The sequence below is a fragment of the Micromesistius poutassou genome, assembly GCF_964030765.1.
Source record: "Micromesistius poutassou genome assembly, chromosome: 15".
Lineage (NCBI taxonomy): Eukaryota > Metazoa > Chordata > Actinopteri > Gadiformes > Gadidae > Micromesistius > Micromesistius poutassou.
This window is the reverse complement of record NC_140285.1, coordinates 16,086,472-16,103,312: the sequence shown is the minus strand read 5'-3', so window position 1 is coordinate 16,103,312 and position 16,841 is coordinate 16,086,472. Positions and strand designations below refer to the sequence as shown.

Here is a 16,841-nt window from a genome sequence, read left to right as displayed (position 1 = left end):
CATATAGATGTTATTCGCTTTTGATATTACACACACACACACACACACACACACACACACACACACACACACACACACACACACACACACACACACACGCGAATAACACACACACACACACACACACACACACACACACACACACACACACACACACACACGCACACGGATAGAAAATTGTAGCCTACCTTTCTGCAATTGTAGGCTTATTTGAATACTTTTTTCCAAACTTCTACTTTCGCACTTGTTTAGCATAGTCTTAGTCTTAGATAATATAGTCTTAGATAATACACACGTGTGCTCAATAATCAAATTGAGCACTCGTCGGATACAAAAACCACCTTATTATCCCTAGGTCTTCATATTATTATTATTATTATTATTATTATTATTATTATTAATAATAATAATAATAATAATAATAAAAAGACGAATTATAATAATGTATGATTTTTTCTTAATGGGCTTATAAAATCAGATATGATAACGGTTGTTGCACACATGAGGCCTACATCAATTAGGCAACAATCAAGCTATAAAGCTTCATATAAATGTGGGATTAGAAAAAGGTCCGTCTCCTCGAGACTTCATTTAGTATTTTACTCATGTTAGTAGGCTATGTGTAAATAGACTAAACAGAGGAACATAATTGCAATGCGGCATAATCGGACAATCGGACGAAGTTTGTCAATTAAATAAAATAGGCCTTCTTAATGTTGTGTTTAACATAAGCCTATATGGATTCGGAAAAAAAAAACACGCTGGTTAAGCACATGTTTTTACCTATATATATATATATATATAGCGAATCAACCGATTACATGTCTTTATATCTCCAGTGCCTTGCTATTCAACAGCATTTATTCTATGAGTTTGGGTTGAACTTTGTATTGTTGTATTGTTATATATAGGCTATTTACTTTGCATCAATTGAAGTTTAGACCCTTCTGTCAATTTTTGGTCTCCTGGATTACCCTTGACCATGACTATGCGGTCACTTTGACCTTGACATCACGGCAGATTGTGAATAATATATAGGGGGCTGGACACCAATGGCGACGGTTTGTTTGCGAGCAAACAAGGTGTTATTTCCCTGTCTAGACTGCCAGACTTAATGACATGCCATAAATACATAAAAAAGGGGAAGTGTAGTGATATCCTCTGACCTGAATTTTTGACCATCTCTAAGAACAATCCATTACAATGCAGGATTTCCTCCCTGTTTTTAGAACTTGTGTAGAAGGTGATTGTACTGAATATGCGTGTGACGCCGCCAGTGACTTCTTGAATTCATTATGAGGTGTCTGGTATTGACCAAGAAGGACAGGTAGACCCTTTTGACATCCCACACTGACACCAGCAATCACGCAGCCTAGTGTCTACTTAGCCGTGCTGCTAGAATAAACGCACATATAACTCCGCTCGCACAGTAACGATTAAAGGTATGGACATTTTCTTACTACTACGTTGAGATGTATTCTTTAAATGTATTTTATCTTTCTTGGACGAATGCAGACGTTCATGCAAATGAAGGGAGCTTTTCAAAACTCAATTTAATTTATATTACATTTCTATTTCTCATCGTGACGGAGTTTCAAAAGTTCTCCTAGTTGAAATAACCTTTATTTGTATCTTTCTTCGTTCGCACCTCGTTATTTAATAGCAGTAACAGTAGGCTAATAATAAGTAGAGAGCAATAACAGTAGCTTTTTTGATGATTTGTCCGCAATAGCAAATGGCCATGCTTTGGAAAACCAAATATCAAATATATTTGTATAAATTTAGCTACAAAAACTTATAGCAACTAGCTTACACTAAGAATTAATTACACGCTTCAAATTCACTATGCGTTAAAGGACAACATACTTCTGCTAAATAGGCGAACATGACAATGATAATGAATAAGTCCCTGATTTATCTTATAACAACTGTACAGCTTGCTCCCAGCGCCGTGCCTGCTGCACCATTGGAATTATTAATTATGAATAGGTACAATAAGCAGCCAAATAAGTAAAATAAGATACCGGCTATAGCCCTGCGTGATGTCTCGTTATATACAGGTTATATAAAGCCTATGTCAACGCCTTGTTTTAAATTCTTGAAGAAGTGGACTTGATTTTATGTATTTTGCAGTCGTCAGGGCTGAGAGTGCTGCAGGCCTTGAGGGCAGAGCAGAATACTGAGGGCGGCTGATAACCTCTGCTGGTGATGATGTGGAAATATCAGGAAGTCTTTCAGACCTGCTGCCAGGTCGCCTTTTGTGTGTGTCCAGGTGTTATGCTTCGTGTTTGGCCTATTTTTGGTTTAAAGCCTTGGCGACCTTTATCATCGTTACGTTGTCCTACACACGATTACCCTGTAGCCCTACACTAATAATGCATAATTTAGTGTTTCCTTTATAATACTGGTTATGACATTTAAGAAAACGCCTAGGCGGCTGTACAAATAGGCTAAGTAGGCCTATCTAAAGGCCTTCTTTGTTGTGTGGAGGACTATGGATTTGGGAATTTTATTTAGAAACCTAATGATTTCCGGGGGATTATACAGGATTATTCAAACTGTTGATAATATGCAGTGCATACCATATCTTTACGCTAAGTAAAGCTTCCTTTGGCGCGTTATCTGAAAAACTCAAGTCACTGTTTTAGCTTAAAGTTGTAGCACTATATTCGTGTTGTAAGTTATTTACTTTAGTTTTAGATAGGTTTAGTCATCTTAAGAGTAGCTTAGATCTCAGTTTAGGAAATATCAATCGTTGATATGTAGCGTTTTGGTCAACATGACTACACTTAATGACAGTTAGGCTCGCACACGCATACAAACATGCAGCCGCTTGCATACAAATATGCATGGTTAAATACACACATGTAATTACACACGCACACACACACACACACACACGCTCGCACGCACACACACACACACACACACACACACACACACACACACACACACACACACACACACACACACACACACACGCACGCACGCACGCACGCACGCACGCACTCACGCACGCACGCACGCACACACACACACACACACACACACACACACACACACACACACACACACACACACACACACACACCAGATTTGCCACAGGCCTGTGGTATTCGTGTGCAGGATATGATAATAGTATATCATTGTACAGTTACCGCTTTGGAAATAAGAATTTCTTCACTTGACATAACGTGTATCTAAAGTTCAAATGTGTCAACATCATAGGCCTATAGTCCTTTACCAACATTTTTTTTTATGTTAGTTGTTGTTATGTTTTTTAAGTTATTTATTTATATTCGGAACTAGTTATCGTTCTTTTTTCCGGGCATTATTTTTAATAACGAAAACTAGCTAAGTGATGTGGATTAAGTTTTTACACGTCATTTTTGTTGTTCATTATTTGGAAGATAAGTAGCCTAAGCTATCCAAATGCTTTCGACATTTCAGAAACGTTACGTGGTATTATCTGTCCTAACACATAGCACTATTCTATTGTGATTTAATATCGTCAATTATCATGTTTTATCTTTATTTATTTATTTTTTACAGATAAGGCTCAGTTACCAAAACTATGTATGTAGCCAACTTTATCGCAGGCAGTTACATTTTCGGTTACATTTTGCTCTATTGATGAAATACACCCACATTTTCGAAGTCATTTCGAAGTCATTTGAATCATTTGAATATATATATATATATATATATATATATATATATATATATATATATATATATATATATATATATATATATATATAATTGTTTATATATTAGACACAAATATACGTCTGTGTAATGTCTGTCTGTGTGTGTGAGTGTGTGCGTGTGTGTGTGTACGTGTGGTGTGTGCGTGCGTTCCTTCGTGTGTGTGTGTGTGTGTGTGTGTGTGTGTGTGTGTGTGTGTGTGTGTGTGTGTGTGTGTGTGTGTGTGTGTGTGCGTTCCTTCGTGTGTGTGTGTGTGTGTGTGTGTGTGTGTGTGTGTGTGTGTGTGTGTGTGTGTGTGTGTGTGTGTGTGTGTGTGTGTGTGTGTGTGTGTTGTAGCCTAGCAGTTTTCTTTATCTCCAAAGGCTAATCTACCATTCAGTGGGCCATAATGGCAAGCGGTTGTCTGCACAAATTCAGAGAGACAAAAGGGCAGAAAACTTCCATTGTTTCGATGATTCCCTGTCTGGGCTGCAGCAGGGGACTCCAAGAGAGTACATTCTATGCGTGCAGGCGGTGTACTAGACAGTGACCTTGACCACTGCTGTGCTCAAGTAACTTAAAACAACTGTTTTGTTTCTAATAGCATCTGACCATGTTTCCAAGGTCTACTTCAGGCCTATTTTGAATCAGAATTAGAATTTAGAATTGTAATCGGAAAATTGTACACCATTTATATAGCCTATAGAAGAGGTTTTATTTTTGTATTGGAATTGGGGGAACTCTGGAAGCAGTGGATGGGATGCGTGGGAGAGGAGCAACGAGGCACAAAGCATGGCCTACGAGGTAAATTGGTAACCTTTTTTGGTAAGGAGCATTTCTTTCAGAGGCGTACAGCGGGACATTTTGCAATGCCTACCTTTATTGTGACAACACAGGAAGCCGCATTGATGCCAAGACACCAGATGCTCTTGAGACGAGTCATAAAATATATCTAATGGATTGATGATTTTTGTATCGCGAGACTTCCTAAATATATTCAATTAGCCCACGGGAAAGGCACATGCACGCATTGTGCAATAGCGTACAAAACGGTGAAGAATCCCTGGGAGCGTCACCTGTTAACATTTATCTTTTTCGTTCTATTTAGGGGTAGAGCGACCTCGGGTGCCAGTGCGATAGGCTGCATCCTCACAAGTGGCGGATGGGGATATCAAATAACGACTGAGTTGCACATTGCTTCGAAACCAGCGTTTAAATGAATGCTAATGTTCTCACATAACACTCCATTGGCAAAATTGTCGCACTCGATCAGCACCATTCAGCACGCATGTGAAAAGTATTAATACAGGACCTAGGCCTACTGTAGCCTACAACTAGGCCTACACAATAAAGTTGACCAGTGGTCTCACGGTGTTACTAATACGTTGATAACTTAATATTAACACCTAGTTAAAATGGCCACTATGAATTGTTTTATTATTGTTTTTATTAATTAACCATTAGACCTTCAACCATGTTCCGAATATAGTTATACTTTAATCACCGCAGTTAACAAATTTTAAGCACATTGGCTTTCAATCACAACGCTATTCATAGTGCCATGCGCGTTCACCTTTGTTTTCTCAATATTTATGCTTTTGTATATATTTTAAAATTGTACGGTCTCCATTTTAATGTTTTCATAAATTGGCTTCAAAATCAAGTTCACCGTCGCCAGATGGTGAACCCACAACCCGAGGTGCTCCCACGTGAAGAGTACCACGTCGCACACACACACACACACACACACACACACACACACACACACACACACACACACACACACACACACACACACACACACATACATTTTTCTTTGTCATTCGAATAAAACTTAAATTTGGTGTTTGTTCATCTAACGTTCACGTAACGTATTTTAACATAAATAGCTATATGCTATACTTCATACACACACACACACACACACACACACACACACACACACACACACACACACACACACACACACACACACACACACACATATATATATATATATATATATATAGTATATAAATAATATAATAATACATATAATAATATACAAACCCAGGCAGGTTATATACTCGTAGCATATACGTATATATATATATTTTTTATTATTTTTTATTATTTTTTTTATTTCTGTCATACATACCCCATCCATATTTACCTTTGGGTAATCTGAGATTGCCCTACATCAAAACTATTTATGCATTATTATATTAATATATGTTTAATGGCTGATTGAGTGATTGATCGGTTGATTGATTATTTGTTTGATTGATTACATGGCAAGAGTAATTGCTGGGGTATTTTCATTTATGTGGAGATGTTCAATCATGTGTTGTGGAACCACATGGGGACTTCAGCGCAATGCACTGTATAGCCTATATTTCAGCGTCCGAGTGTTTCGTAGTTCACTAAAGAGTTTTTTTCCCTCTTGTTTTGGATACTTGTTAGATGTGTTTATATCGTGTATTTCATAGCGTATACACATCCACACAACTATTTGAACTCATTTTCAAGTGGTGTTTACAAATCATCCAGGCCTAATTAGCAAGAAATAGTAGCAAGTGTTTCCGATTATTGAATCTGTTAAGTGCCCTCTACTATCTTGTAAAATTCATATAAAAGAATTGTGAGAGTTATAACAATCCCACCAGAGTTTGGCCGGGAACGTTTATAGGAGGTATCTGTTAAAGTTGCTCATGTGAGGTGTAGTAGAGGATATTATTTGAAATATATCTTGTAAAAGTAATCTTATATAATATCGTGATTTTTTTTTTACAGAGCCAAGGGCTTCAACCTGCTGACCCCGTTACTGTAAATATGAGTGGAGGGAGGCAATGAGCATCAGTCTTTTCTTAAAACAAGCTTATAAAATAGGACATCACAGCTTTATATGACATCAAATTTAACCATAATACTCTTGAAAACAAGATGCCATATGCGTCCACTCATTCCTATAGGACATAAGTAGTTTTCATAACAAATAGTCTATGTAAAAGGCGTTTGCCATCTTATAAAGACACGATACGAGGCCAGAGACACTGCCACTTTGGTAACAGGAGACATTCTCAGATTTAACTCCATGGAGTTCTGGTGAAGAAAAGAACACGATTCTACACTTTTAATAAAATATTTATAGTATTTTTAAAAAGCATATAAACCCCTGTAATACACGAGTTAATGTTTTGTTTTGTCTGAGATGGAGCAAGTGGGTGGTACCATGAGTATAGCATAAGTTACCCTGGCCACGTGACCGGAGGACGGCCAATCAGTGGCCCTCCCAGGTTTAACTATGTTAAATGTCAGATTGCAATAAACTAGAAGCTGTTGGTCGGGCCCGCGGAAATGGGCGAGCATAATCTCCTTAATCCAGGGTTTGTGGGACCTTTAGTAAACATCCACACTGGAGACACATTTTACTTTCCGAATTTTAGAGCCTCAGGGGGACAACTGGCGGGCTTACCGTCTCTATCCTACCCGAGAAGGGACAATGTTTGCTCCCTCCCGTGGAATCCAACGGAGCCGTGCAATGGATATTCTCAATCCTACTTTAGCAGCCCCGTCTCCATCAACCCTTCGTTCAACCGGTCGTGTGAAATCACCCGACCCGAAGAGAGCAAATGTTATTATAGCAACGGGAATAGGGAGAGCTGCTTAGGTGGTGGCAACAGCCTCAAACGGGAGGATAGGACGAGAGACACATCATCCCTACCGCCCGACCACGGGATGCACGGTGGAATGGGCAGCACCGCTGCCTTCTCCAAATACGATTACGGTGCTGAGCAACTAGCGCAAGACCCGCCGTCCTGTCAGTCTCTGGAATCCGACTCCAGCTCGTCCCTTCTTAACGAGGGGAGCAAAGCTTCATCCAGCGACACACAGACCTTGGTGTCACCGGGAAATCATGCAAGCAACCTAGCTGCAGGCGGAGGTGGGTGTTGTGTCCCCCCCCCCATCCACAGCTAACAACACTATCGCCTTGTATCGTTTCTATGTATTTTGCATATAGTCTTGGCTTAGTTGCAAAATAAACCTAGTCTTTGTTACTAAGCTGCAACATTTATTGTTTTATGAGCCTGCTGGACACTTGAGGTGGTCCACAAGCGCCGCTAGGGGCTGCCCTATAATACCCCCATATGCCATGTGTTTGTGTGTGAAGCTGTAATTACTACGACGCATTTCACAGAAGATCTTCATGTTGTAAGCATGTCGCCAATCGGCTAAACACGACTGTAGTCTACGTGGTATTTGGCAAATGCAATCCTGCATCTTGGCATAGGCTATTCCCCTAAAACACGTTCAAAATGGAGCGATGATTTAAGGGGGAACTCGCCCTGGTTGACTGCATTGAAAGGAGAGTTTTCTTTTAATGACTCGTAAACAGAATTAATATATGTGGCGGTGTGCTCAAGAGTTATTTAATGTGCTTTGAAGCTCGCAAATAAGCAAGGGTATATTCAAGTAATTATCACGTCATGGTAACTTTAACTGTACAATAAAAGGGTCGTGACAAGACCACTACAAACCGGTGGTCTTTAAATATGAAGATGTTAAATCCTATTCGTTTTGCATGTCCACATATTTTTCTTGTGATTTTCTAGATATGCAGGAATAGAAATACATATATTCGACATCTTGTGCAGCCACCCAATTAACTCCTGGGAGCAATTTCTTCTTTTAAAGATTGTGACTAATCCGCTGTGTGGCCCCTCCAGGTGCTCCGTGGTACCCGATGCACACCAGGACCAGAAAGAAACGCAAACCCTATTCCAAACTTCAGCTGGCGGAGCTCGAAGGTGAATTCATGCTAAATGAGTTCATCACCAGACAGCGACGGAGGGAGCTCTCGGATCGCCTGAACCTCAGCGACCAACAAGTTAAGATTTGGTTCCAGAACCGCAGAATGAAGAAGAAGAGACTTATGCTGAGAGAGCAAGCCCTGGCCTACTTTTAGAGCCGGCTATAAGGAGAATCAATAGGCAGTACAGATACATCGTCGTAGGCCTATAGATTTTCTTTTAATACATGTATATAGGCTACATCTACCCTTACGTAGCAGGGATTTACAATCTGGACTTCCCAATATTTTGATGGGAGTAGCTTATATTAGTCGTGGACATGCCATCCACACCGGACAGTGGTTTCCTAAGGTGCGCTGTCTCAATATTGTTTGTCAGTAGGACTATCTTATGGTGGGAAACGCAAAGCTGTGATATTACATATATAAGTTGCATAAAGTGTTTTTTCCTTTCTTGTATTATAAGAGGTAACGTCCTAAATACCCCCCAAATGTGGTTGAGGTTGCGATGCTATATTTAATGGACCACCAATACTTTCTCGTTGGCCATGAGGATGGGGAGGAAGGCAGGTCCACGTGAAATCAAAATAGTCCTAAAAGTAGCTACGTTTTGAGGAGCTGGGAGAGACACACGCCATCATTTCACTATAAATGTATTTACTATACTAGCTTAAAGTCTTTGGCGGTTTCTTAACGTATGCCTAACGAAATACTTGTTTGGGAATCGGGGCGTTATGCATATATTTACCACAGCTTTCCGCACGTGTTGTGGACACGTTCACGGTCATGGACAGCAAGAATGACTTCAGAGTAGGAGGACAGGGCACATCGCCCCCTCTCCAGTTTATGCAGGCCTATGATCACTGCGTTCATGTCCATTTGTTGCATAACGTGCCAAAACTTTCTGGAGTTAATTTCTTCTGAAAATCGTAAAAAGCACCGGATAACGTGCTAAAGTTGCATACTAGTTGCATAGTGGACTGAGATCAGTTTCTGAGCTGCTATCAAAAAATCGGCATATTGTATAGCATACCTATACAGTTTTCCACCTCAACGTCGCAGGGATCTCATTTTTGTTTTGTAATCAAATCAACATTATCCATTTTCTATTTCAACAATCAGCAGAGTCCGCTTGCCACATTGAGGAAAGATATGTAGGCTCTGACGAAAGAGGCACCACTGCATAATGCAAATGAGTATCTTATAGCTTATGATGAACTTTCCGGAGTTCCATTTGTATTCGTATCGGGTCTAACTATGACATTATCTATAATATATAAGTAGGCCATAGCAGTGTAATGTATTTAAAGCATGGTATTGACGTGAATTAGCTATAAGCAACGTTCAGCGGACGAGGCAGTCCAACTTCTTTTATATATATATATTTTCTTTATTATTTTGATATCTATTCAAATAAAAGTTAACAAAAGCTGAGTTAAAAGTTAAAATCCAGCCACCAAAATTGATCTTGGTTTTATTATGATTATACTTATTCGTATTATTACTGTTATTATGACTATTGATTGATTAAATTGCGAATGTTTTCTACATCTTATCAGGTCTATTTGTTGTGGTTGTCCTGCAATGTGTTGGATGTTGTTCGTTTCCTTTTCTTGTATTTGTGTACAGAACCTATCTTTGAACGAAATTACATAGGCCTCCTATTTGCATCCTAGTCAAGGATCCTTTCCCTTTGTAATTGTCATTTATGTTAATACTGTATTGTACAATATCGCATTCCACTACATCTTATGTGTTGTTGTTGAGGGGCTTCACTATATGTTAATGGAGGGGGGGGGGGGGGGGGGGGGGGGATACTGTCATACCAGCCTATAGGCCATCAATTCAGGAGGAATATGAAAAAGAAAATGGCGGTGGGTTCATGGCACATTTGAACATGTAGTGGCTGTTGTTAAACCTTTTATACTTCCCACATTGCATTCCCCTCCTTTACGCTTGTACGGATTGCAACGTTGTCTTGTAGCATAAATGTTATGAATGTATACGCGTAAGCTATTGAATAAACAGATACGTATATTAAACGTGTTGTTGTCTCATTGATCTGTCTGACTATATGAGCATATATATATGTGTGTGTATGTATATATATATATATATATATATATAGGCCTATATATATATATATATATATATCGATATATATGGTATTAGCTGTAAGTCTACAGTGTAAATACAAACATATTTTAGAAAAATGTAACAAACCCTGGTATGTCTATACTTAGCTTATCTAGAGTTGATACCCGCTGCGCAAGGGCAAGGCCTACGCAACGCACATTTAGATCTCGTATAATTAAACTGCCTATTTCTTTATATGTTCTGTATGTATCTGTAAAGCAAATTCATAACTTGATTTACGTGATCTAAATATAATACATTCGCTGCCCTACAACTTGGCCCCAATCAAAAGTCTCTCTGTACCAAACTGTTATGGTGCAGCAAGCACGCCATGGCTCATGGTATTGCAATAATAGAGTTACACCCTGATGCATGCAGTCCTGTCGAGGTTTACAGCGACGAGTCCGCTTATTCTTTGTTTGTACTGTTCATGTTCTGTGTCCATCGACTAATCTTCACCACGTGTTGTTTCACTTTCAATTTTTTTATTTTGGGCAAAAAAAATGCACATGATAGGCTTTTTGTCGCATAGACTCAATGATACAATGCCACAAAGCACTCCCTACTGGCAAAGTTGTGTAAAGGCATGCAGGCGTTGGCAATGTTTGCTGATAACTACCCTAAAAGAGGCCTTTCTTTGCATAAATAACGAATGTCAAGAGATATATTAAGAACCAAGAGGATGCTTGCTTCATGTTATGATCACGTGTTATTGAAAGGCCGAACAGTATGACTGGTACGGCACCAGAATGTTATCTTTCGTTTGTGCAAGATTACTCCGGTGGATCAAAAAATGATGACTCTGCGCATTCTTCTTAGTTTCATCATAGATCAACAGCTTATTCGTGGACGTGTTATTCGTAGTAACTGATTGATATTGTGTATAGTAGCTGGTCACGTTATTGACGGAATGCATTTATAACTATAACATGTCCAAAAGATTGTTTTGGCATGTCCTCTATATTTAAGATTCGACCATATATGTTGTACATTCAGAAAAATATCACTACGAGCCTTCTATAAATACTATGCCTACTATGCTTGTAGGTCTACTACACAATTAAAAGGCTTGTGTTTAGTGCGCTATTAAATGCGTCACCCAGGCCTAAGCAAATCGCACAAGTGGGATTCAGCTGAATTGTAACGACCACGTTTGATCTGTAATATACGTCATAAATGCATATTACAGTGATTGTTTAAATGTGTATTATATTTATCCTATAAGCTTAGGTGTCAGAATACATAGGCCAACCATGCACACATAGGCGACATGCAATAAGCCAGTTTGCGTATACACTTACATGGTACAAGTGAATAAGAAGCATGCTGCATTGGCCATATAGCCTACTATTAATTAAGTTGGACATAAAACCCATGGATTTGGGGTAAACCGTTTTGGTACAATACACCCTTTATTTATATATCTTTCCGAGGTTGTTTAATGTGAATGAAAAAAGTAAAGAAAAGTCCGCAGGATAGGCTGAAATAGCCTATTCTCGTATCTGCACATTCATCAGCATATACGATCAATTCATAATTTGCCCAACCACGAAGTACCAAAGGTGCATAGGCCTATGCGGACTTATATCCCCTGATGTAGACATGCATTTATATACAATATAATTTAATTCGTGTCAAACCTTTGAAACAAACTGCTGTTTGCAACCACTACAGGCACGCGTATTTGGAGATGGGACAATCACTTGACAGTTTATTTAAATAATACAGTTAAACAATGATAACGATAAGTAGGCCTGTACAAGACATATAAATAGGCACATGGATATGTATATATACATTCAATCAATTGATATCTATACATATTGATATAACCAACATTAATATGCCTATATAAAGGTATGGCAATAGCCTCTACTACAAATATTGGAGAATAGGGAAAATACAATGAAAAAGTTTTTTTTAATACAGGCATACTATATAAACGTATGCATATACATTGTTATCGAATAAACAAAGATATAAAGATAAACATTAACTGCATACCAATAGAATTAGACATATACGACTGACTTTCTTTAAAAAAACGAAGAGCGTCTTTGATCACGCACGTTTTAACTTGAACTTCAAATCCCCTTTTGTTGCTAACGCATGCAAACGTTTTACTCATTCACTACGAGATTATTGTCTCATATTGGACCCATTTGAGCAATTATATGTTATATTGCAATCCTTCTCTTGCATATCATTTGAATTATTTGCATCATCGTATTCATAATTTGTGTTAGCAACACAAATAACCCAAATGTTCCTGGTTGGTATCTCACACACCCATCGGAATATGTGAGTTGTAACACTGGATCAATCTCACTTGGCCTTGCAGGTCTTTCAAACCGCCTTTGACTGCTCTTGGAACACTTTTGACTTTGAGACTGGCTAAATGTGTTTATGGTGGCCTGTCTCCTTGTCCCAGAGGTCAGAGAGCTTCTCTGTGCCCTTCGCAGAGAACTTGTGTGTCATGTGGTCTAGGTCTCCGGCCAACCCCCGTTTATGGCATGGAGCTGAAAAGGAAAACAATGTTTTTTTCCGACGACTCTCCCTCTCTTTCTGTGTGTGTGTGTGTGTGTGTGTGTGTGTGTGTGTGTGTGTGTGTGTGTGTGTGTGTGTGTGTGTGTGTGTGTGTGTGTGTGTGTGTGTGTTTGTGTGTGTGCGTGTGCCTGCGTGTGCGTGTGTCTGGGCTTCCTGCACTATTTGTGTGTCTGCGCCCATGCTTTTGATCTAATTCTGAGACGGAATGTGTAAATGCGATACGGACAGCGTTGTGTAAAATGAAAAAGCAATAGATCTATGCCATTGAGAGCTGAGAGACTTGTTTCCTAGTTATGGGCTATATTGATTGGACGTCGTAGTATCTAATTTTATCCCGTAGAATATGTGGATAGTTATGAGGAATAGGGTATTTCCAAGTAATTTCATTATGTAAAGACATATATTGACGGTATAACATCAAAATGTAGAGGGAATGGTTATTGGGTTGGGCTACCAATAATCATCGTCTTCTGAATAACCATATTTTCTTTCCTACAGCCATATAGCTAGGCTATATAAAAGTAATATAGTCTCAGCTTTGGAGAATATCATATATATAATCCTATGTAGGCCTATACTACATAATAGTATGTCAAAAGGATTTCAGAAACCAATGCTAAATGCGTTCTCAAAATCGAAGTCCAATTTCTTCGATCCTTCCGTGTCAAGTTACTAAATTAAACCATACGAATGATTTAAGAGGTCTCATTTAAAAAAATATGTTTAGTAAAAAAAGAAAAAATATATTTAAGTTTTCTCATAGACACTGACATTTGAGCTAACCTTAATTGTAATTGTATTGTATTGTATTGAATAGGCCTATTTTATGTTATAACTAATTATTTGGATTATAGCTGTATATTGTGGTGTAAATTGAAAATAATAATGGATAAAGGAAAATAAAATCATGGTTAAATGTGTCAGAATAAACGTTTTTGCTGTGGTAGACTAAATCCGATTAGCAAACTTCATGCGTTCATTTCGTATTTGATATGCAATTTGCCTGGTTGATGAGGCATAACGATTCGTATTGAGAACTAATGAATGGTTAAAAAGAAAGGAAAGATTTCACCATTTTAACTAATAGACGTAGGCCTATTTCGTTTTTGTTCAGCATACCAATAAACACATAGGCCTATTGGAAACCACAAACATTTAATATTTTCGCAGATTGTCTTCAAATGTGTTAAACAAACATGTGTTATGTGTGTAAATAGCTTTACTATTTAAAAGCAAACAAATATTTTCCAATGGCAAATATTTCCAAAATCAAAAATATTGCAGTTAGCCATTTCTTTATGCAAGCAAGGCCTGAATGCATTTATTCATGTTTATTCCTGTCTATAACTAAAGCCTACTTTTCAGCACCTGAAGACGATACTTCAGTCAATGCATGTGTGCAAATAGAGTCACGCATATATATGTGGATAAGGCCAATTCAGCCCACATATATGCCTAAACTGTTCTCAAATAGGCTGCGATGAATGTGCGCAAATATGAAGAATCTGTCGTAAACCACTATTAAAATTAATATAGTTTGGAATCCTTCAACACCTTATTTGTAAGTATTTATATATTTGTGTTGGGAAATACAATATAGCCTACTGGAACGGACATCGTTGTCTTGTAAACAATCGTCGAAACTACAAACGCTTCTTATTAGCTGCACTCACTGGGACCTCAGTAAAAACAAGGTTATTCTGCGTTGCTTGAACATGTTAGCAGCCCATGCAGCCAAGTTTACTGGCCGGCTTACATCCAATTAAATGTATCTAGGCCATGGGGGGACAGTAATATGATTACACGCGCTTCCCACATTTAGCACTGACTTTAGGCCGTTTTAATATGAAGCAGCTTGCTTACTGTGAGATGTTTGTAAAACCACATGTATCACTGTGTGTGTGTGTGTGTGTGTGTGTGTGTGTGTGTGTGTGTGTGTGTGTGTGTGTGTGTGTGTGTGTGTGTGTGTGTGTGCGTGCGAGCGTGTGCGTGTGTGTGTGTGTGTGTGTGTGTGTGTGTGTGTGTGTGCGTGCTGGTGTAGTTCAGTATTGTTTGGTAATATCATGTAGGTCCTATTGATGCCGCTATTGTAGGCCTATTGATGTTTGCTTATTGAACTACAAGTTCAAATCTGAGCATATCGACCGATTCCAAAAACACGCATAGAAGTCACTTATAATATACGTAATAATATATTATAAGTGAATAATATCTGAACTGATACAGAAGCCGTTCAAGTTATGTGCTTTTAGGAACACATCGCTTGGAATTCCCCGAAGCCTGCTTCCTATAACAGGGGCGTTTAAGACCTCCAAGATATTTGGAGTAATGCAGACTTCTGCTTCGAACCCCTGCTCTTAAACTTGACGCCTTTTGTCAGTAGAAAAGAAACAAGACGGCACGTTACATAGCCCCGCCTGTGGCCTGTTGGCTACTGTTGCATCCCCTTAAGGAAGCAGACGATTGTGGCAAAACATTTACTTCGACTGGACGGCTCCTTGGCGAGAGCTGTCAATGGATAAATTGTCAGGAGGCGGAAATTGTCCACCTCGATTTTGATTTGCCAAAAGCCACATTAAGAGAAGCCATTTAATGGACAGATGATCAGGACCAATAAGAATCCCAGCCAAGAATACATTGCAAAATGCTACATATTTGTATATCGTCACACACACACACACACACACACACACACACACACACACACACACACACACACACACACACACACACACGCGCGCACACACGCACGCACGCACGCACACGCACGCGTACGCACGCACGCACGCACACACACACACACACACACACACACACACACACACACACACACACACACACATACACACACACACACACACACACACACACACACACACACACATACACATTTATATATATTTATATATGTGTGTGCCGGTTTTTTGGCTTTGAGAAGTGGTTTTGAGAAATTAGGCTCGCATTGCATTGGCTACCTGTTTGCAACACAAAAGCATACACGCTGAACAGCCTATAGAAAATAAAAAGGCCTAGTACAAATTATGCCATGTATGGCATATTGAATAAATAGCCGAGACCTATCAGCGAAACATGTTCAAATTCACATTCTTAGTAGTGTTGCCGCACAATTGTATCGTCTTTTTGCTTTCGGATTGGCCACAGGTAGGCCTATGTGTCATATGCTAAATGTCGATTATTCAACTGTAACTAACTGATGCGTGCACCATGCTGATAGCTGTTTAAATTAATATCAATTAAAGATATACCTAAGAATTACCTTGAAACAACACATTTATTTTCTTGCTCTTGAATCTTGCTATTGGTTTATTATTAGGCCTACTCTAGCTCTCTAGTTTGTCATAGGCTAAAATGTAGACGAAACCAAAACATGTAACATTGTTACTCGGGTTTCTACAACCGAAATGCTCTCATTCTTACCTAGTTTTGTCAAAGACAAAAGCCTTTACCGTTTCTATAGCGATGCTGAGTTTTATGGTGGTTGTAGAGAATTTAGTGGTCAAATTCAAGTGCTGTGCCTGGACAGTTGTCTGCTTTCTTTGTACTTGGATGCAGCACGCATATTGGACAGCTAACCTTTTGTCCGTCTTGTTGTAAAAAAAATAGTTTTACGTTTTCTCAAAGTAAATAAAATCGTTTTATCAAATTAAAAAAATCAACGATT

At 38.8% G+C, this 16,841-nt stretch overlaps 2 protein-coding genes across 2 annotated transcripts in view; one reads left to right on the top strand and one right to left on the bottom strand.

The window, feature by feature from the left end:
• The window catches only part of LOC311360159 (uncharacterized protein), a gene marked incomplete at both ends in the record, with an annotated part of 91,920 nt that overhangs the window by 58,816 nt on the left and 16,263 nt on the right, over window positions 1-16,841 (bottom strand). The gene's annotated exons all lie outside the window — the stretch shown is intronic.
• Window positions 7,024-8,632, top strand: hoxc12a (homeobox C12a; the record flags this gene model as incomplete). Its single annotated transcript, XM_084479876.1, has 2 exons — window positions 7,024-7,609; window positions 8,394-8,632. 2 exons carry the CDS (start codon window positions 7,024-7,026, stop codon window positions 8,630-8,632), a joined length of 825 nt encoding a protein of 274 aa, XP_084336002.1.